This window comes from Corvus cornix, chromosome 1 (genome assembly GCF_000738735.6).
Source record: "Corvus cornix cornix isolate S_Up_H32 chromosome 1, ASM73873v5, whole genome shotgun sequence".
Taxonomy (NCBI): domain Eukaryota; kingdom Metazoa; phylum Chordata; class Aves; order Passeriformes; family Corvidae; genus Corvus; species Corvus cornix.
The window spans coordinates 30681583-30703855 of NC_046332.1; the positions used below are offsets into that span (position 1 = coordinate 30681583).

The 22273-nt window shown below is 45.0% G+C and overlaps 1 protein-coding gene across 3 annotated transcripts in view; it reads left to right on the forward strand.

The window, feature by feature from the left end:
- MYO7A (myosin VIIA) overlaps nucleotides 1-22273 on the forward strand; it is a 98116-nt gene that overhangs the window by 45018 nt on the left and 30825 nt on the right. For 2 of the 3 annotated variants that reach the window (XM_039561751.1, XM_039561758.1), the window contains 12 exons: nucleotides 1569-1753; nucleotides 3198-3319; nucleotides 5036-5178; nucleotides 5280-5393; nucleotides 6197-6350; nucleotides 7045-7121; nucleotides 8321-8440; nucleotides 9655-9797; nucleotides 10169-10379; nucleotides 10855-10990; nucleotides 11398-11504; nucleotides 20025-20162. In XM_039561751.1, the coding sequence (XP_039417685.1) occupies nucleotides 1569-1753; nucleotides 3198-3319; nucleotides 5036-5178; nucleotides 5280-5393; nucleotides 6197-6350; nucleotides 7045-7121; nucleotides 8321-8440; nucleotides 9655-9797; nucleotides 10169-10379; nucleotides 10855-10990; nucleotides 11398-11504; nucleotides 20025-20162 (1650 nt within the window). Of the gene's footprint in view, nucleotides 1-1568; nucleotides 1754-3197; nucleotides 3320-5035; nucleotides 5179-5279; nucleotides 5394-6196; nucleotides 6351-7044; nucleotides 7122-8320; nucleotides 8441-9654; nucleotides 9798-10168; nucleotides 10380-10854; nucleotides 10991-11397; nucleotides 11505-14880; nucleotides 14944-20024; nucleotides 20163-22273 lie in introns of all 3 variants that reach the window. The other variant, XM_039561743.1, reaches the window with a different exon arrangement.

A 22273-nucleotide genomic window follows, 5' to 3' on the forward strand; every position in this document is an offset into this window, starting at 1 on the left:
TATTTCAATGCCTACTTCTTCTAAAATCCAGTCTACATTATTTCACATCCAATATCTACCCTTTGGAGTTGTGACGACATTGTTCTTGACCTCAAAGAGCTTTTTCCCCTTACTGGCACGTAACCCCCTATTACAGAGAAGAGTATCGTGTCCTTTCTCAATTACCACTGTAAAGTCAAACTTCACATGGGATTGAACTGAAAGTTGCTCTCTTGTGTTGGCCTTGAGACTAGAAGGTGAGGAACCCCAATGTCTTTCATCATCCCTACTATGGGACACAATTGCCACCTACTGGCTGCCTTCAGGAAGCCCGAACTGGTGGCAAGTGTTCCATAGATGGTGACAAATTACTTCTTTTCTCTCACAAGCATCCTTGGCTGTGCCACTTTGCTGCTTTGTGCCAAAATCTTACTGGTTTTAGGCCGTGCAGATGACAACCCATAAGGATTATATTAATATTGGAATTACTTATTTTGTTTCCTGATAAATATGTGCAGTAGTGGGGGCGCTTTCACAGCTGGTTCCACCAGGAAAGAAAGGTGAGATTAATCTTGTAACTTCAGTTGCTAAAAATTAACCTAGAGAAAGGGACTTGAATTCTTTGAAGTCACAGAGTGAAAGTAGCCTCCATCTCATGCCCCTTGGCTAAGCCAAGGTGGAGGCCCATGACTCACCTTCTCTAGACACTGACTTCTAGACAGATGACGACAGGGGAAGGAGATCCTTATTCTCTGCCTTGAGCTTGGGATGTGGCCAAACCTCCTAACCTCAACACTGTATCTGAGCAAGATAACAAAGTTCACGAGTCCTTTGGTGAGAGGCTTGAGAGAAACAGCTTCTGGAAGGACAGAAACGAAAAAGCAAGATACTACAGAGGAGTTTGCTGCCCAAGGCCCAGGACAGCTTTGCTCGTTCAAGTGCCCCAGAGAGCATGGGAGTGGACCAAAGGCCATTTCCAAAATTTCAGAAATAGATGAGAAGGGATATGTCAGGACTTTGTGGGCAATATCCATCTGCACAGGACAAGGTTTAAACTGAAGTATGGAGAGATTTGGTTAGGCAGAGATGGTAGAGAAGAATGTATTGCAAAGGGAAGCTTAGCATCTGCTACGGATTGATAGAAACAGGTTAGATAGTCATCTGTCAGAATGGTTTGGATCCAACTGGTCCTCCTTTGGAATGGTTCTCAGGTTTCTTTCATCTATGGTTTCTTGTTGTATGTGGAATGCAGTAGATGTGTATGAACATATGCTGGCTCTGGTGATATTTTTGCAAATATGAGCTTCTCTTGAGACTCTAAATCTTAACTGAGAGCATCCAAAATATAAATTAAGGCTTGAATCCATGCTGTGCATGAGCAAGGCTGAGTATGAACTGATTTAGGTATTTGGGACTTCTGTTCCCGTTTTCCTCTAGGCTCCCCCTGCAAGCATCTCTGAGCATCATCTTTCATCCAGCTTTTAAAAAGCCTTGATTTTTGTGGCCTCCATCCACATCCCATCCAAGCTGCCAAAGTCTCTCAGCTGCACCCCACTCTCCCCATAAACCTTCATGTGCTTCTCCTCCAGACATACACTGGTTCAATACTGGTGGCAGTAAACCCCTACCAGCTCCTACCCATCTACTCACCTGAGCAGATACGCCTCTACACCAACAAAAAGATTGGTGAGATGCCACCACACATCTTCGCAATCGCTGACAACTGCTACTTCAACATGCAGCGCAACAACAAGGACCAGTGTTGTATCATAAGGTGAGTTGCTAAGTTTCCAGCTGGACCATATCCTGAAAGCAGATGCTGAGAAAATGCAACATGCTTGATTTGGAACAGCTTATCAGATAGAATCAGATGTTGAGTGACTGATTAGATCTTCCATCCACATATTCCCTGTGCAGAGGTGGTCTCTGCAGTCACTCTGTTCCTCGTAAAGGTGCTTTATCAATACTTTGGTGTTTACCCTTGCAACCCAATAGATCTCATATTTATGTTTAACCTCCCCTTTTAAATTTAAACTCAATACTCCTACAGACATCAAAAATGCACATATCTGTAGTTTCTGCACAAGGAAGGGTTAGGGACAAGCTTGATCACTGGACCTGTGGTCATTCACACTCCTGAACGGGTCTCCATGCATGGCTCTGCTCTGGGCACCAAGAAGTGCCTGGTTATGGGTATAGTTATATATATAATATGGGTATATATTCCCTCCAGTATCTGTCCCAAACAATGGTATGAGCCAGATTTGACATCCTCAGCCCTCCAACACTGTCAGATAAATTCTGAACCCACAGGCAGTTTTTTTGTTTGAGGCACCCCTTTCCCCAAGGCATGCCTACCCTAAGTTTCATTGAATAAAGACCCATAACTCTGGAACATCCCGTGTGCAGTATTTCAGATACATGAGTCTGAAAAGGCCATTCAGTAAGGCTTATTTTGCTGGTTTAAAAAAGCATCATGTGGGGCCCATAGGAGAGTCGATGCAGTGTGCCAGTGGCCTGAAAAGTGAAACAATTTGCCCATGAGGCCAGGGCTGGGTACTCAACATCAGGAAGGTCTATTTCAGTCACTGAACAGGCCATATACTCACCAAAATATTTCTGCCCAGCCCCTTCCTCTTGTAGCATCACAAGATAACTGGGGTTTATTTTCAGTGAAGAGGAAAGTTTGAGGAATAACTCTGGCTTCCTGCCCCATAAGCTTCTCCTCTCCCACCTGCTCTTTGTTAGAACAAGCCTAAGAGACCTGTGGAAGTCCCTGCTGCTAAAAGGCCATATTTCACAGTCTGCCTTATCAAGACTAGTGATGAAGATGTCCCATGGGAACAGCTAGACCGTGGACCAAAGGGTCATGGTCTGGTGATCATACCTGGAAAAGCACTGACTGAAAGTACTTCATGACCTTCCTAGTGCTGACTGAATGATGGCATTTGCTCAGGATGCCCAAACTCAAGCAACAGCTTGGGCCAAATGGAACACAGAGCAAATCTGAATCTTGGCTGGAAGCTGTCTGGTACCATGTCTTACCATTTGTCCCACAACCAGTCCTTGGGATGCTGGAAACCCATCCTTAGTGGTCTCATCCTGCCTACGCTAACAGAAGAGACACAGAGACAGAAGTCCCTTTGGAGACAAAGGGAGGGACATTGGCATGGATGCAGCATGGCTTTCACTGACCTTCACTCCTGTTGTCTTTGCAGTGGTGAATCCGGAGCAGGGAAGACAGAAAGCACAAAACTGATTCTGCAGTTCCTGGCAGCAATCAGTGGTCAGCACTCCTGGATTGAGCAGCAGGTCCTGGAGGCAAATCCCATCTTGGAAGGTGAGGCCTCAGATAATGGAGAATTCTTTTGCTGGAAAAAGTAAAAAACAGATTCAGGAAGCACAAAATATAACCAAATGTAAATCACTTACGTAACACTTTGAGTTTCCAAAAAAGTGACAAAATTTTTTTTAAAAGTACACTTTTCCTAAACAATACATTCAGATTCTTTCCATCTGAATTTATTTTTCACAAGAATAATAATCTCTGGTTTGAGCTCTCAATGTTTCCTTTAGTATTTTTGACAACTACTGTTGAAAGCAAAGCATTTCAGCTGACCTTAGTTATTTTTTTCAACTGTTTTGTTACTTAAAATAGAAAAAAAATATGGTTTTCCAGTTAAAGCAGTATTTCTTTCCTCAAAAAAAATCCATAAAAACCCCTGAATTTTATCTAATTCTGTGTGTAGTATGTAAGAGTGCTGATCAATATCTTTTTGAGTATCTGATGTTCAATCAAAGTTCTTTTGAAAAATCTCACCACCGCTTCCAGTGCTGGACTGTATGCAGAGCACCAATATCCCATCAGTGCTGCATTCAGCTAACTAATTATTTGCTTTTTTGGCCATAGTTGCAAAAATCCTATTCCTATTCTTTGATGGTTCCGTAAAACACCAGTTTAATAGGACCTGAGCTTCACAGCACCTTGTGCTAGCCATACACAATACCAAACCCCACCTTTTCCTTCCAAGATCAGTGAATGGCAGCAGAATGCAGAAAAAGAAATAGAGGAGGTCAAGAAAGAACCAGATAATGAGAATCAGCCTGTGGCCTTAATAGGTTCAGTGGCAAGCTGTTACTGTGATCAACCCCACTATTTTAATTGAATGTCTGTAAATTAAATAGGGGATCTGACCCTCTTGAACCAACGTGATGCCAGATAGACCTTTTATGCTTACACAGAAAAATCACATTTTCCTTAAAGAATGACACTGGGATTGTTCTTTAAGGATGGAGGTTTGATCAGCCTGGTCTAGCAGGAGGCATCCCTGCCTTGGCAAAGGGGCTGGAACTAGATGATCTTGAAGGTCCCTTCCAACCCAAACCATTCTATGATTTTTACCTCCACTGTGTGGTAAATAACCCTCTAGGAATCAACAGAAGTGTGACAAGCACACAGGGCGCTATTGACTATGCACTTAGTCACTGCTAAGATTCAGGGAGGAGAGGTTCTGTAGTTCAAGCACATGTGTCCATCACCTGCCAGAAATCCTGGAGCAGAAGTTGCATGGTGTGCTGGCTCAGGGCATTCACCCACACCTAACAGAGGATGGACATGGATTCCTTTCTCTGCATAGTCTGTTTGCAGAGAGAAGTCTCCCGCTGGGGCTTGGCTTAGTTGTCTGTGTTTCCCTTTTGGATGTATTTTCCCTTTTCTTTCCCTCTCAGTGATCAAATCGCTCACCAGCAGCTTTGTCATTTCCTGCACAGTGTCACCTTGCACACTGCAGCCACTCTTGCTCAACGCTTGTATTTCATCAGCTGCTGCCAAAATCCTGCTGTCCTAGCCCTTCTTCCTGGATAAGGTCATCCCATTCCCAAGCTTTCTTTTTTGTGCTCCTCTCTGTATTTCCAAGGGTAGTCAAACTTAACAGAAGGCTTTGGAGCTGCTTTTTACCCTCTCAGCCTCTCTCTTTTGGCTTTCTTTCCCCCCATGAGACCAGATCCACCATTCTCCCTGCATCAGATCCCCTCTAACCCACCACAATTCTTGCAGCTTTCGGGAACGCAAAGACCATCCGTAATGACAATTCCAGCCGATTTGGGAAGTACATCGATATCCACTTCAACAAAAGGGGAGCCATCGAGGGGGCAAAGATTGAGCAGTACCTGCTGGAGAAGTCCCGGGTGTGCAGGCAGGTAAGGTGATACACCTGCAAGGCACAGGGACTGGCGCTCGGGCAGCCGACCTTTGCAGTGCTGTTCTCCTCACAGAGCTGACACTTGCTCTTCTCCTGCAGGCCCAGGACGAGAGGAATTACCACGTGTTCTACTGCATGCTGAGAGGAATGACCATGGAGCAGAAGAAGAAGCTGGGTCTTGGGAAAGCCACGGACTACAACTACCTTGCGATGGTGAGAGAGCAGTGGAGCAGAGGTTTGGTGGGGTGATGTGGTGAAAGGGTGTTAGCAAGGGAGAAGGAAAAGGGAGTTGCTTCTGCAGCCAAGAGCTGCTTTGCTGGTTATGACCTTCTTGAGCTTTAGCCGCAGGGTTTGAGAGATCTCTTTGTCTCACCACCACAAGGCTCACAGTCTTAGTGGAAACCCTTAATCCCTGTGTCTAGACCAGGCTATTTCCACACTTCCTGTGAAGCAGGACGTAGTCTTGGATGGGATGGTGTATGGTGCCCATGCCACGTGTTTGGAAATTACCAGGGAGCTGGGTAAGACCTGATGCTCTTGAGGCAGTGATGGACAGGGAGGAGCGCTTGCCTGGATGGCACATTCTAAGCAGAATATGGGGCTGAGCTGTGTGTCCAACTGAGCAAGTGTCCAACTGAGCCAGCAATCTCCAGCCCCACTCCCTATGTACCAGTGTTGATACCCAGAGGAGCTGATAGAAGCAGGTGTAATCATCAGCAAGGCTGGGACCCAGCTTTCCAACTGGATCAGTGGGAGCCTTCAGCTCTCTATCCCCATCTCAGACAGCTTTTTCTCCTCTGCTGGTGGCTGTCAGACCCAGAGTACCTGGGGACAATAGGGTGAGTGTAGGTCACAGGGCTGAGCAGTGAATCATAGAACATGACAAAGGGCAGAGCCAGATCCACAAGTTCAGCATCATGCCTTAAACAAAATGCTGCTGGTTCAGGGGGAAGCCCTGATAGCTTAGGGTTACACCCGCGTGCTCCATGCAGTGTGTGACCTGTTTGCCTCCCCAGGGTAACTGCACCACCTGTGATGGCAGAGATGATAGCAAGGAGTACGCCAACATCCGCTCCGCTATGAAGGTCCTCATGTTCACCGACACGGAGAACTGGGAGATCTCCAAGCTGCTGGCTGCCATCCTGCACATGGGCAACCTGCAGTATGAAGGTAAAAGGACAAAATACAGGGACATGGTCCAGTGCACTGCTGCTCTTTATTCTGCATGCTGACAGGGAGCCAAGCTTAGGGATGGAGGGCTGTATCCAGAACACCTGCCAGGTGTTCTGGATAGGGATGGAGGGCTGTATCCAGAACACCATGCCAGGCACTCAGGTGTTTATTGTGGCATTGTAAGGACAAGGAATGAGGAATAACTCCACCTGCCCACAGCAGGGCTCCCAGGCTGCAGTGTGCTCAATGACATCCACATTTTCTGAATGTTGTGAGGTTGAATATGGCCACAGGCCATTCAGTACATTCAGATTTTACAAGGAGAGGCTAATGGAGTATTTGACAGGTGCCTGTGTGATTGGATATGCCTTTGTAAAGGTACCAAACAGCTCTGCTGTCAGAAATGACAGTGATTTAAAAAGCCTCTTTGGAAGACAGAAGCCTAAAGCACTTAGATGCTAGAAGTATTTCTAGGTTCTTTACTGTCTTGTCTGGCAGAGCAGAGTGCAGGTCCTTTGCAGCCAGCAGCAGGACTCCAGCAGATGTGTGAACTTTTCTCTCCCTTCTATGGCCAGATTTTGCCAGGACATCACACAGAGGGAGTGGAAAAAGACCCTTTCCCCCACCCCATCCACCTTCTGCAGAGACACGTCCGTTGCTGATGGCTTTCCCTCTGCCTTTCTTTCCCCAGCTCGGACCTATGACAACCTGGATGCCTGTGAGGTTGTTCAGTCAGCATCACTCATCACTGCGGCAACGTTGCTGGAGGTCAGTGGCCCTGCAGTGCTGCTGTTCCCTTTCTGATTCAATCCCAGGTTTTTAGTATCGTGGCAAGGCTTCAGCTGAGCCAGCCTGTCCTTGCACCACCAGCTCTAGGAAGCTGAAGAGGCCCAGATAAGCCATATTGTGTCCTGCACATGAAGGTGAGTGTCTCCATCTGCGCTGAGTAGCCAGAGGACGCCACAAAGATGGTCAGAGGGCTGGAGCACCTCTTCTGTGGAGACAGGCTGAGAGATTTGGAGTTGTTCAGCCTGGAGAAGAGAAGGCTCTGAGGACAGCTTAGAGCCCCTTTCAGTACCTAGAGGGGCTACAAGAGAGCTGGAGGAGGGACTTTTGACAAGGACGTGGAATGACAGGACAAGGGAGAATGGCTTCAAACTGAAAGATGACAGGTTTAAATTAGATATTAAGAAATTCTTCACTGTGAGGGTGGTGAGGCACTGGAACAGGTTGCCCAGGGATTTTGTGGCTGCTCCACTTGTGCAAAAGGCCAGGTTTGATGGGGCTTTGAACAACGTGGTCTAGCAGAAGGTGTTCCTGCCCTTGGCAGTGGGGTTGGAACTAGATGATCTTTAAAGGTCTTTTCCAATCCAAACTATCCTATGATTCTATGATCTGAGCTCCCCTTCATACCAGCTGATAGTAACAGGCCCTCTGTTGCACATCGTCCTCAGTCCCTAAAGCAGGGTGTTTCCTTCATTGATACAAAGAAAGTTCGTGACGGTACTTGAGACAGATGTCATATATACTCTGTGTATCTGAAGTGAGGTGAGATGACCCTCGCTGAAACCATGGGTGCAGTGGCTGGAGCATTCTTCAGTGGTCTTCTCAAGAGCTAACAGGGATCCCTCAGGGACATCATCTTATCTCCATAGGCACTGCTGGTCCCAGAGTGTGATCCACAGCTCTCTGTCCACTTAGGGAGTGGACATTTCCCTGAAGAAGCATAAAAAGGAGTCAGGGTGATGCAAAGCTTTAACCATTCTGGTAGCATACAGCTTTGCATGCTTTACTTCTTTCTCGTCCTGTCTTCCCACACGTCATTAACATTTCATGCTAAGCCAAAAGAACACCTTCCAGATGAAAATACGGTATAAAAATGTTAATTTTTCTCTCTGAAAATGTCTGTGTCGTCATTTGAGGTACCTCTCCTGTATGGCAGCTGTGTTTGATGTTGTCTCTGTCAGGTTGAGCCTCAGGATGTGATGAACTGCCTTACCAGCCGGACTATAATCACGAGGGGTGAGACTGTCTCCACCCCTCTCAGTATGGAACAAGCGCTGGACGTGAGGGACGCTTTTGTAAAGGTAAGTCTTGGGGCATTTCCTTATGCCTTCTGTTGATAAGCTGAAGAAATCTGCCCCTTCTGAGACTGGAGCATCCACTGCACAGGAAAAGGGTCTCGCTTGGGGCCTGTGTGAGCTCAGATCAGCAGATGCCCTTGAAACCATGTTCTAATTGGGATGCACAAAGAATTGAGATGGAAGGAGACTAGGTAGCCTGCTCTGCAAAGGATTTGCAATCTGGACTTGAGATTGTCTGTAGTCAAAGGGGACCTGCAGAAGAACCAAGAAGTCTGAAATTACTTCACCTCAGCTTCAGGAAAGATCCTCAGCTGCTGTAAATCAGAGAAACTCTACCAACACCTCTAGCACCCACACCTGAATTTCAGGATTAGGGACGTAAGCAGCAGTAAATACAGTTGAACAACACAGGGCCAGGGATAGAGCAGTCTAGCAGCCATCAGAGCACACAGAACATCACTTGAGACTTTGGGGAGATGAAGGTTGATGGGGTGGGTGTGCATCACTGCTGTGCTGTTTGCAGCCCCATGTAAAATTGTGAGACAAGCATTATTGGCATGCTTTGGCCAACTTGGGTCCTCACTTTATCTGTGGGGAAATGGTAGATAAAGCTGGTTTGATAGCTAGCCTGCAAATCCTGACAGTGTCTTCTTTAGTGGTGACGAGCTTTTGAATTGAGCTTCCCTCTTGGTTGCGCTGCTGTAGCTTATAAAATAAAAATCAATAGCAGTTTAAAACGTGAAGTTCTGAAATTACTGAAGCAGCAATATCTGTTTCATTAAATCATCAGACTCTTCAGCCAGCACTGCAGCGTTTCAATGAGCACTTTGTCCAAGTGAGCAAGATGTTCTTGCAGTGTAACATGGCTCTGCTCTGCTGGTCTGTAGAGAGAAATGTGTGGAAACCAAAGAAAGGACTGTCTGGCTTCACAGCGAACCCATAGATCCAGCATTTAAGACTATCCAAATTTGCGGTTTTGCTCTCAGTTGTCTTTTAGCTAGGCTTTCAGGTCTGTTTTCCTTGATCTACATAATGGTTCTTGAAGCTTTAAACCATGCCAAGAGTCTGGCTCAAACGTTGGTGAGCACATCCTCAGGGACTGTCTGATTGTTGGCCATGGTTTAGAAGAACCTGTGTCATTGAGGGTGGAATGGTGACAGACTTGCAGGACAAACTGCTGAACTGTCTCAGGGAGCTCCATCTTTGGGATGTTGCAGGGAATTTATGGGCGACTTTTTGTGTGGATCGTGGAGAAGATCAACGCTGCAATTTACAGACCTCCTTCCCAGGAACTCAAAAGTATCAGGAGATCCATTGGCCTTCTTGACATCTTTGGCTTTGAGAACTTCACTGTGAACAGGTATGGAGCCTGCAAAAGGAGAACGAGGTCTTGCTCCTCATTCACAAGCCCAAGCTCAAGGTCTTGCAGTCCTTTCACCTCTCTTGAAGTGAACTGGACTGGGTTGGTCCAAGCCTTTTTCTGTATGAGAAATTATCAGAGCTAATCAATTGCAGCAGACAGCATAGTTCCTAAACTGGTTTAGACCACACACATAACATTGTTTTGGGAGAAAAACTGATTGTCTGAACCAATAAGGAAATTCTAAGCCAACAGCAGCCTTACTGAGAGGTTGACAAGGTCTTAGAGTACTACTTCAGGCATGGAGAGACATGTAGAAAAATTAACCATGATGGATCTAAAGTGGCCTCTTCTTGACCTTCCCTCCACAGTTTTGAGCAGCTTTGCATTAACTTTGCGAATGAAAACCTGCAGCAGTTCTTTGTGCGCCATGTCTTCAAACTAGAGCAGGAGGAGTACAACCTGGAGAACATCAACTGGCAGCACATCGAGTTCACTGATAACCAGGATGCCTTGGACATGATTGCCATCAAGCCTATGAACATCATCTCCCTCATTGATGAGGAGAGCAAGTTCCCCAAGGTGTGTTTTGGGCCCAGCCTTGCTGCCAGTGATTCTTCTGGTTTTATCCCCTTTGTACTTGCATGCTGGCATTCTGTGAGAGATCTGCTCAGCCCCAAACACACATTCACCAGTGGCCTGCCTATTTATAGTTTTTATTGCTCTCTTAAATTTTCTTCCATCAGTATCACAGCCATAATAAAACAAGTGTTTGTGATGGGAAAATATGCCTGCAAGAGGCTCAAGAACATCTATTGGCAAAGTTTAAGAGAAAATAGTGTTAAATGTACTCCTTTTGGAGCATTATTTTGAATACAGCATTACATATCAGTGATATTTAATCAGTTTCTGTGATTTCTGCACTTGACATATCCTCTCCAACATACCACTTCTCAACATAAATGCACAAGACAAGAAAGAAATGTGCCATTGACTGGAAAATTATTTCAATGGGAATAGCCTTGGTTAAATGTCAGATCTTTTCATGCATGAACAGGGTACAGATGCCACCATGTTACACAAGCTGAACTCCCAGCACAAGCTTAACACCAACTATATTCCTCCGAAGAATAACTACGAAACCCAGTTTGGCATCAACCATTTTGCTGGAATTGTTTACTACGAAACAAAAGGTATGGAGCAGCTTCTGGGGCAATTCAGGGGGTGAGGGGATGTCCATGGCAGATAAGCTGCTGCTGTGTTGGAGCAGGGCAGGGTGGTAGTCCACAGTAGTGTCAGTGTCCTTTTCTGGCTGCAATGACTTGACCCTCCAGCTGTGCCCATGAGCTGCAGAGTTTGGTGCTGTTTCATTCGTGTGTGCCTGTGACAGAATGGCAGTGCTTTGCACCACTGCATCTTCGATCCAGTCTGAAGATGTGCCTCTGTCTTCCTTCTCATGGTCCCTCTCTCTCTGCCCGCTCATTACTCCCATTACCTCACCAAGAACATCCAGTAATCCACCAACCCAGAAGCTGCTTGCAGCTCCCATACTGCCCATGTTGCGCTGTGTCATCTATGTGTTGTCCCATTATTTCTCTAGGTTTCTTGGAGAAAAACAGGGACACGCTGCATGGAGACATCATTCAGCTGGTGCATTCCTCAAAAAACAAATTCATCAAGCAGATCTTCCAAGCAGATGTGGCAATGGTAATGCAGGCGGGAGAAGATCTTTATTCACGAGGAGGGGTGTTCCTGAAAGGGGTGGAAGATTTGCAGACTCATATTGCTCTGATGCTCTTTGGGGTGTTTCAAACCTGTTAGTGAGAGTCAGCCATCAGGAAGTGTTAATGCAGTGCCATGGATGCATCCACATTCATGCCCCCAGTTCACTGCTTTTTGTTTCATCAAATATTATTTTTTTGCTGTGATTGCCCCTCTCTGAATTGTGTAGGGATTGGAACAATCAGATTTGTGATTGTAGAAATCTGAGAGAAAAGGAACTGTGCCTTCCACTTGATACATTCAGATGTGTGTGTAATAGAATGAGAAGTAAACTAACAGAGGGCAGGTTTAGATTAGGTATTAGGAAGAAATTTTTTCCTGTGAGGGTGGTGGGATACTGGCACAGGTTGCCTAGAGAAGCTGTGAATGTCCCATCCCTGGAAGTGTTCAAGTGTTCAAGCAATCTGGTCTAGTGGAAGGTGTCCCTCCCCACGGCAGGAGGGTTGGAACTACGTGACCTTGAAGGTCCCTTCAAACCCAAACCTTTCTATGAGTCCAAGTAAAAGCTAAATACTTGCCAATCAGAGTAGAACAAAGGGAGAATCTTGCTGGTCTTTATGCACTGCAACAGGACTTGGAGGGAGCAGTTGTATTTTACTGTTACAACAGCAGAGAGAGAGAACACCAGTTATGAAAGCTGAACTTTAAAGCTCCTCTTTCCACATCCCAGTCCTCCGGGAGGTTATGTGTTTACTCCATGCTCAGTGTGAGAGAAGACTGTGTGCCCTGAAGCTTTAGAGAAAGGCAGAGTTATTTCTTTAACCCTTTCCACCCCATTTGAGCATTTTTTAGTGGGATACCAGCTTAAATGCTGAGATTAGTGACCATTTCACCGTTAATAACAACACAAATGTGTGATATTTTCTTCGGGAAGTTGAAAATCTAAATCTCTCTACTCAGCCCTGCTCCCAAAATTAAAGTAGAAAGTGTTTTAAAATATCAGTCTTGCAGAATCTGAAAGTCTATACTGATCAGTCACTATGGCCAAATCCCCCAGTTTTTCCCTAAGCAAAAGCCATGGAACTGTAGAGGGTGTGGGGACAACATTTTTCAAAGCAAACAAACTTTTGGCAGTCCGAGTCCCATTTCCAAATGCCAGCCAATGCCACTGATGGACCAAGGGACTTAGGGACTTTCAGGAGTGCCAAGCTGTAAGTGCTGAATTCCTTTACATGATAAGGGAAAGAAATATTTACATTCCCAAGACATTTCTTTAAATGTGCTACATGCTGTTTTGAAAGCCTTGGTTGTAACCTTTAGCCATTCCCTTTTGCTCCTGCTGAAATTAATGATCATTATCCTTTCGACTTCATTACGAATAAGAGAACATTTATCAATTATTAATTAAGCTACCAATTGGCGTGACACTCCTGGTGGGTTCAGAGCTATCCTCAGATGTGGATGCTCCTGTTGAAGTAGACACTAACTCCCTTAGCATCAGTGCTGCTGCTTACTTTGCTTTTTATTGCTTATTCCTCGCTGCTTTTTATTTTTGATGTAAGCTTTTGACCTTGGAAGTGATTTCTTTCTTCTTTGGGCAGAGTAGAGATGCACTCTGGGTGATCAGCAAGAGGGTTTACACAGTCACACAAGCTTTCTCACGGGGACACCTACCAAAGCATCTTTAAAAAATGCTGGAAGTATATAATAGCAAAGTTGGGATGTCTGCCTGGATGTCATCTAGAATGTGAGAACTGAAACCTTTGAAAGCATCAGAACACTTTTTTTTTTTACAGAAACCATTTGGGTTTTTTCTGTAGTTCCACTAGACATCTTCAGAATCTGTCCCAAGTGGTGGTCTCTGTACTTTGATACTTTAATGATGTCTGGTTTTCTTTTTTGAATTAGAGGTTTTAGCCTGACTGTCACGGAACTGGAAGAGGAGCCAACATTGTGTACCAGCTCCCCTAGACATGCACAGGGTTGTTGTGAAACTGGAGAGCACTTATTCCCTGAACACCACCATGCAAAAATTCTCAGACAAGCAGGATCCAATATAGGGCTGAGATGCTTTTGCCAGTGCTTTCCACCAAAGTTCAGTAATGTTTGCACCCCCTTTCCTAGGACACGTGCCCCAAAAGAAGGAGCAAGTGAGCCTGGGTCATGGAAATTGACTGCATGTAGCAAAGATCTGTGGTGAAGTGTCCTTGGAATGTCTTGGAATGGTGCATGCCTTCCCTGAGCATCAGTCAGGCAATCTGTGGAGGAAGAGATGCTCAGGCTTGGGCAGTCAAATCTAACATCTTCCCTTAAAAAGAGACATGTGGCTGCTCTGCCAAGGGCTAAATCAAATCATGAGGCATTTTGCTCAACACCTTCCAAACTTTGGTTCTCAGGAGCTTATTGACAAGTTTGTAGGATTTTGTGGGTCAGTGACAAGCAAGTCCACATCTGCTTTACATTCACTCTTTCAAATGGGGTCCTTACAATCTAGAAACTTGAGAAAGCCACAGATCAGATCAGAGAAGTTTGAAAACCAGTTGAGAGTGTATCTTTGAATATTGTAGTAACTGTTTGGTCCCTGAAAGACCTAATATTTGTGCACAATGAAACCTGTGTGGTGAACTGGGTGTTTCTGGAGCACATGGGGCTGTAAAGTCTCATTTATGCACAGCCATCACAGAGAAGGTCTGTCTGCATGTGTTTGCTGAATGGGAACATTGCTTTGAGTGGTGCCAGGTGAAATTATGGATTGAGTGGGAGTTGTACACTGTTCCTCTGAGGAATCAGCTGGTATGGTCTGGCAGCATTGCTTGCTCAAGGAACAGGTAGAAGGAGCAGTGGAGGATGGAACCCTGTAAAAGGAAAAACAAATGGGAAATGAGGGGGCTTTCCCCTTGGCAAAAGTTGAAACTCTATCCAAAATACCTGATTTTTGGGATTAAAATTAGGGAGGAAGGGAGGGATTTCTTTGGAATGTTTGTGTTTTGTTCCTGGCACCTTCCCAGCCACTGTATACTGAGAGCAGAGATGAGTGAGGATGAAGAGTGGGAATGGCTGAAATTGGATGGATAAAGAGTGGGATTAAAAAATGTACAGTTTGTTTCCAAGAAGCAAGAGCTGAACACTGGCAGTTCCCTCAGCTTCTGAGAAGTTAACATCGAGACAAAGGGGAAAAACCAGGAGAGGGTTAGACAAAAATCTAAGAATAAATGCACTTTGTTCATGAGATATATTACAGCTGGACCTCCAAGACTAAAAATGTCAGGCTCCCATTTCAGTTATTCCTTCTTTTCACTTTTGCTCTTCTCTGTCTCTGTTTTGTGTTTTGTTTTGTTTTTTTTACCTGTGCTTCGTGTAGTTTCTCTGTGGCTATGCATCCAGCACATTTGGCCAGTCGCCCTCGCCCACACCCACACCAAAGGTAAACTGAATACATGAGTTCCTCTGTTGTATACTCACCTCTCCTTGGCAAGGATTGTGCTTTACTCCCGTTGGTTTATTCCTCTTCCTGCACTATCTATAGAGGATCCATTTCAAGTGACCAATGTGACGGAGAGCATTTTTACAGCTTGTTGAATAGGTACAGGTGTATGACTGTCACTTAATTCTAGGATTCAACTCAGAAGAACTTTGTAATGGTGGGAATTTGGTTTGGATAAAATCAGAACCAGGCTCAGCCATAAGTTTTTTTCTTGATATTTTAATCATTTTAAATAACTTCAGATGGATCATCTGGGATTTGGCTGTTGTTTACCGCGGTGACACCATTGGCTTCAGTGGGACATTATTCCTCCAAACAACTGCAAATCTGGCCCTCTTTTGCACTTTTTGAGGCAAGACAGCTCAAGTGCAAAGGGAGACCCCTGGACTGCATTTCTAAATGCTATCGTTTTTGGAGGTGAAGGGTTAGTTCTTGTTCAAGGGAGACCTCAGATCCAAGTCTTCAGAGACAAGAAAAGATGAAATTTTGTCATGATCATCAAAACAGGCTTTTGGCATCGTTTTTAGGTCTTTTCTGTTGCATCTCATCTGCTGACTGGTTCTGATAGCTTCCCAGACTTTGCTTGCTAGATATTTGGCTGTAAGGTAGCATATTGTGTGCTAAAGATTTTGTGCTATAAGCTTTCTGACTCCGCTCACATTTCCATAACCCCTTGATAACCAGAGGATTAGCCTGCTTTTCAAAATTCAAATCCTTGCATGGGGTTGAATTTCATCTTTTTTTACTTCTGCATTATCTTGGATGTTTGGATTTGGAATTCCAATGAGGAGGATGTGACCCAAAATGGCTGAAAGCCATTCATTCCTTCCTCTCTGTATCATGGTTAAAACTGTTTCAATTGGAACATATCACTGGGCCTTGCTCTAGAGTTGTAGCAAAAAATAATAGTCCTTCCTGAGTCAGGATATGAGAGAGCTGGAGAGGGATTTTGACAAGGGTACTGAGTGATAGGACAAGGGGAGTGGCTTTAAACTGAAAGAGAAAAGGTTTAGATGAGGTATTAGGAAGAAATTCTTCACTGTGAGGGTGATGAGGCACTGGCACAGGTTGCCCAGAGAAGCTGTGGATGCCCCATCCCTGGAAATGTTCAAGGCCAGGTTGGGTGGGGCTCTGAGCAACCTGGTCTAGTGGAAGGCGTCCCTGCCCATAGCAGGGGGGTTGGAACTGGATGAACTTTAAGGTCTTTTCCAAACCAAACCATTAATGATTCTGTGATTCTGTGGTGGGATTAAATCCAGGAGAGAAATGTGCAAAATCTGTTGGAAATGTTTAGGCCAGTTTTTTTCCTCTGAAGATGTCAACAGGAGATGCAGGGAAATGGGAGTTTTGTTGTTGTCATAGTTGATCTTACAACTAAGCCTCATGTTTTGTAGGTTTTCTAATGAATAATAATTGTTCATATTTGTTAGACACTGAGGTAAATGTGGAACAGCCAAGACAAAAACGATTTTTCATATATATATATATATATATGCATGTCAATAAGCTTATAGTTCAAAATAGTGATACTCGGCACTGTTATGTAGCCCAAGTCAACTTTGCAACTTTGCATTGGAAGGCACTTTCCAGACTGCACAGCCTTTAGGAGAGAGACTGTCTCTTCACTATATGACACTGCATAATGAGGTGGCCTCAGTTTTCAGTGGTCACCTGAAGGCCACCCCAGTGACATTTCATATAAAAACATAACAAACAATAAGCATCATTTTTCTCAGAAACTGCATGTCCCATTGGCATGGCCCAATTCAGTTACCTTATAATCCTAAAGAGATGGGAAGATAGTCCTTTGTCCAGAACCTTTCCTCAAAGTACTGCTGGTGATACAAGCTTCTCCTTCCTTCCTTAACTCTCCTCAAGTATTTCATCTTTCTGCATTTCCACTGAAGCAGGTTCCATCTCCTGATGGTGTTTCTGGTGCACCAGCAGCCTTCTCCTTCAAGGAGGAGAAGGTGCAGAGGGACAGAAGGAATAGCTTCTACCATTTCTGGCTCAGTGACATTTCTCCTTGTAGTTGCCATTCTCCTTGCCTTTTGTCTTGGTGTTACTGCAAACAGCCATGTACGTGTTTGCACCTCCAAAGTTCAGACTGGCTTGAGATGGCAGAAAGAAGCAGAATTGAAGCATGTCCAAATGTCATGCTGGTCTGCACATCATTCTAAACTCTCTTCTGCATGCTCCTTCCCTGTAAATCATTGAATTATCTTCTTTTTCTCATTTTTCTCTTCTGGTTTTGAGTCTTTTCTTCCTTTGGTGCAGAATACAGAGTGAGTGCCCCAGTTTTGGGTACAGCACCTGTGAATGCTGCTCATCCTTCCCCACGGCACACAGGTCTCATCCTCCCCTTCTACTGGGCTTTGTATGCACACAAGTGAAGAGAGAGTCTGAGTCCCAAAGATGTTACAGTCTCAGAGTTTGAAAGCTAAGAAGTGTCTGGCCAGGGAAAAGCAGAATGTATCAGCCCTTTTCCCATCAGGCTATGAGGACTGGGTCTGGTTTTAGCTAAGAAAATGCTTCTCCTCTGCAGTAAATTCTGTCTTTTTAGTGCCTTGCTAGGCTGTGTTGACAGGCTGCTTCACTCCTTTTTGGGGTCATTTTGTTGAAGTAAGGGAAGAGGTGTGATTCTCTCCAAGCTGCTGTTGAGGTGAGGCAGAAGGAACCACAGTTGCTTGAGTGGTGTCACCTATCCCTGAAGGAGGAAGCTGATGAAAAACACTTGTTAGAGTATTCATTGTGTATCTGAGAGCCCAAATAGTGCCCATAGGGCTGATGCCCACTATTGAGAGGGGTCTGTGCACAAAAGTCAGGCCCTGAGATGTCATCCCTGAATGGGATGATGTGGTCTTGACAGGGGGAGCCCAGACCACTCTGACTATTTGGACAGGAAGACAAGCTGCTCTCTGGTCACTGTCCCTTCCTTCCAACCCCTCCCAGCAAAAAGCTCTCAGATGTAAGGATGGAGATGGCACCAGTGCTTTTTGCCAGATCTGGATGCATGCAGGAAAGAAATGCAAGGCACCAGCAAGCTGGAGAGGCATTTCTTGCTGTCTGGGAGCAAACCACTCATGCATTCCCTCGTAGACCCCTTGTACAAAGTCTTGCTGCCTTCCTAATACCATGGCTTAAAAATGATCTCTCCCAGCCAAGCCCAAATTGACAAAAATTTGGCTAACATGCAGTTGTTTCCAACTGCCAGCTCTGCTCCTGTTGCTGCTTCTAACCCCTGTGGCTATCCTTCCACATCTCACAGAGGTGACCTGCACGCATAATTAGCAAAGTGATAAGAAAACATTCATCAAAGCCTTTCAAACCAGGATTCTTGCTGAAACAGCCTTTTCCTCAGAAAATCTGTGACAAAATACGAGCATCAGACTCTACCATGCTCTGCAGGTAGCAGTTGTGTCCATTAATTACTCTAGATTTGTTAGCAGTTTGTCCTTCTGGGGAGGATTTTGCTGGGAGAGATCACTGGTAGCCCCCCATGCTCTTCTTGACAAGCAGGCCAGATTTTTGTGGTGTTTGCATGAGCTGGGTTTTCTCTTGTTGGAATTCCATGATGACTTTGTGTTTGTCTTGATTGGGTTTGTCTCAACATCACATCCAACCTGAGCTCTGTAAAATCCCTGTTCGTGGTAAAGGGGTTGGACTAGAGGGAATTTATAACCTCTTCTGATCCAAACTGTTCTGTCATTCTATGGAATTCCTCAGTTTTGGGGGGGTGGGAATGTTGAAGGTTATTAGTGCTATGTGATGAAGCATATGTAAAGATTTTAGCAAAAGTAGAAATAAACACGGCAACAAAAATATGCAAATAAACACTGCAAAATGTGGCAGCAAGGCCAGTGCAGATGAGGATTTTGTGACTCCACACATGGCTTGACCACCTGCAAATAAGAGAATGTTTGGAAGAAAAATGCATTAAAATCCTGCTGGAATCCTCCCTTTGGGAATTCTCTGGCCATCAGGTCATGTCACATGTTCACCCTGTTTTTAATTCAGAGAGAGTTGCCTCCTGGTGCCAAACTTTTCCTCCAACCTTTCAGCATTGCCTGCTGCCCCACAAAGACTCCCTGAACACCAGACCCCACTAGACACACAGCATCACTGTGATTGATGTGTCATGAGCTCAGGTAATAGTGGCTGGCACATGACATGAGCTAGGGACTTCATTCGGAGGTGGTTTAACAAGGTTTTCCCAGAGCAGGGAGAAGGGATCTTAAGGGAAACATATACGTTCTCATTTAGAAACACTTGCCCCAAAATAGAGGTTGGGTTATTAATTTGACCAAGGGAGCTAAACTAAGAAAAATACTCCAAATCATCCTGATTCACCCTAAATACTCACCTCACTTAGTCTAGTTAATCTTCTTTTCCAAAAGCAACTGGAATCTGTGGTGGTACAGGTTGAGGAGTCTCAGCAGAAGTTTCTGAGCTGTTGCAGAGTCACCCTGCAGCAAGCATTCCCCTGGATTATATTTTACCCTAAATGGGTCTCTGGTTCTTGTTCCAGGGAGAAGGAGGAGCTCAGCCTGACATGAGGAACCATGACAGAGGGTTTGGCATGCCCATGCTGCAATCCATGGGGACAGGGAAGCCTGTGCTGCTCCTGAGGAGCATCCCTGGGCAGGTGTATTGCCCCAAGCTGTAATACAAAGAATTTTGATGGCCCAGAAGAGGCAGTATGCTCTTATGGGCAGATCTTCCTCATGGCTTTGCATAGGGAAGATGGGTTTTCCAGTCACACAGCAAGGTTCAAGCAGGAGAAATTAAATCATGGCACTTTTCCTGCCTCCACAGAGCCATATGGAGTAGGCTGCCGGAGCCCGGCCATTGCAAGTTCACAGGCTCTGCCCTTCCCCTCTCCTGCCACAACTTTCAGCCACCTCTGGCCCCACTCCCCACTCCAGCCCCGGCTGTTGCAGGAGGTTCCTGGGGATGTGGCCAGAGGGGAAAGGCACTGTTACCCTTTCATTTCCTGAGTGCACTCCGCTGCGGTTTTGCAGGGAGCAGAGACAAGGAAGCGCTCACCGACGCTCAGCAGCCAGTTCAAGCGCTCCCTGGAGCTATTGATGAGGACTCTCAGTGTGTGCCAGCCCTTTTTTGTCCGCTGCATCAAGCCAAATGAGTACAAGAAGCCCATGGTAAGTCCTGCTTTTCTCTCCTGGTTCCTTTTTGTACAGGATTGCCCGTGGGATCATTCTGCCCTGGAGCTACCGCCAAAACTCCTTTGGGCATCAGTGGAGTCAGGATTGACCCTGCGCGCTTAGAAAACCAACCCGTAGCCTCTTGTGCAAGCAACAGAGTCACAAAAGGATTAGCAAATTCAGGCACTTGCTTTGCAGTCCAACAGCACCCCAAAACTTCTTGCAGGGGGTAGCTCCTGACCCTGCCTTTCTTCCCAAGGGCAATCTCAAGGAATTCACCCTGCAGCCCTTTATCCTATAGGAAATGCCTCTCCGTTTCCATAGGGGGTAGTCTCCTTCCTGCTAGAGACTTCAGCTGAGCCGTGTTCTGTGGCAGAGTTCAGTGCTTTCTAAAAATCATCTTCCCATGGGTGTTTCCCTGCAAATCTTGGCTCTCAATGGATCTCCCTTATTTTAAATCCTGTTTGATCCTTTCCACTGCCTTTTTATTTTCTTCACCAATTACAAAAGCATGGTTTTAAAAGCAGAGGGAAAAAGAGGCAAAATAGCACAGAGGAAATGTGAGAGGAGTTATCTTGCTCAATTCACAGTGATTTGCTTCAAAAGCAATGTACACTATGGGGGCAAACTTCTGGGAGCAAATGAAAAGGAAGGACAGGACTGTCAATCCTCCTGACCACAAACTGCTCATGGAGGGGACTCTTAGTTTTGCAGAAGAAGGCAGGTGGGTGTTGTATGCCCTGATCCCATTCCCCACACTTTGCAGGATCAGACACTGATGCTGTGAGCTATCACTGTTACCTGCTCACCAGATTTAATAGCAATACTGCTTGGAGAGGAAGAGCTTTATTTAATAAATAAAGTTAATATGGCCAGAGCTGGGGCTTTATCTGAAGTCAGTGTCTGTTAGCAAAGCTCAGATGAGTGTAAAAAAGCAAAAAATACTGAATTTCAGAGCTGTTATGTACAAGCAGTGTTTGAAACTTATTTTTGCTGTTCAGTGAATCTAGTATGATGGAGAACAAAAGGTTTGGTGCCTCTCTCAGATCATTTTACTGTGCTCTTATCCTGGTTTTGGTGAGAGTAAAAAGGCACCTGTTAGCCTGTTAATGGAATACCTTGGGTAAATATTTAACAGTATGTCTGATCTGTGATTATCATCTGAGCAGAGATCAGAACAAGACCTTCTTTTTGAACATAGGTGATGTTGAGAAATAGATGTACATCCTGAACTGATGTTAGCAAATTATTCCAAATGCCCTGACTCTGAGCTGTTTTTACACCTGGGTGTCTGGAATTCAGTCTGGTATTTTGTGTCATGCATAGGAAGTCTGTATTTCATCAGCTCTTGCAAGTACTAAGCCAGAAGTCTCTGTTCGACCTATTTGTCTACAGAACTTTCAGTGGGACATTAAATCAGCTCCAGGTTTGAATGAATTAGACAAAGAGAAATTAATCTCCCCATTAAAGAAATGGGTGAGCTAACACTGAATCAGAGACTGCAGTATGATATGAAATGTGATTTCTTGCTAAATTTAATTTTGGCCTTGGTTTAATAATCCAAAGGAAAAGAAATCCCAGATAAAGGCACACAGAACTGTTCAGGGTGATTGCAAAAGAGAACATTGTCTGAGAGATCATTTTCTGTCCCTGCCTTTGAAGGAAAACGTACTGATAGTGATAGGAAATGGGATAGCGGAAGTGAAAGGTCAGTGGAAAGTCCTGACTGTTTGTTACTTTATGTTATTCTAAAACTTTTACTTCCTTCTAAAATGTGCTTTAGGGGGCAAAAAAACTGTTTGTATCGGGATGCTGGCTGGAGTTGTCTGGGTCTGTACATCATCTCATGCTGTTGTTTCTGAGTATTGTTCTGGTTAGTCCAAGAAAAAGGCATGGGATGAATTCAATAACAAACCATGCAAAGAAAATGCGGGGGGCTTTGGTTTCAGTCTGGACCGGGCGTAGACGAGAGATCTCTGAAGTCAGATCTTGGAACATGCGGTTTATTGCAAAGGGTGTGGGTATAGGGGCACTGCTTAGAGCTGCCAGACTCAGCTCGGAGCAGGCCCAAGAGAGCAAGAGAGTAAGCGGGTAAGAGAGAGCGAGAG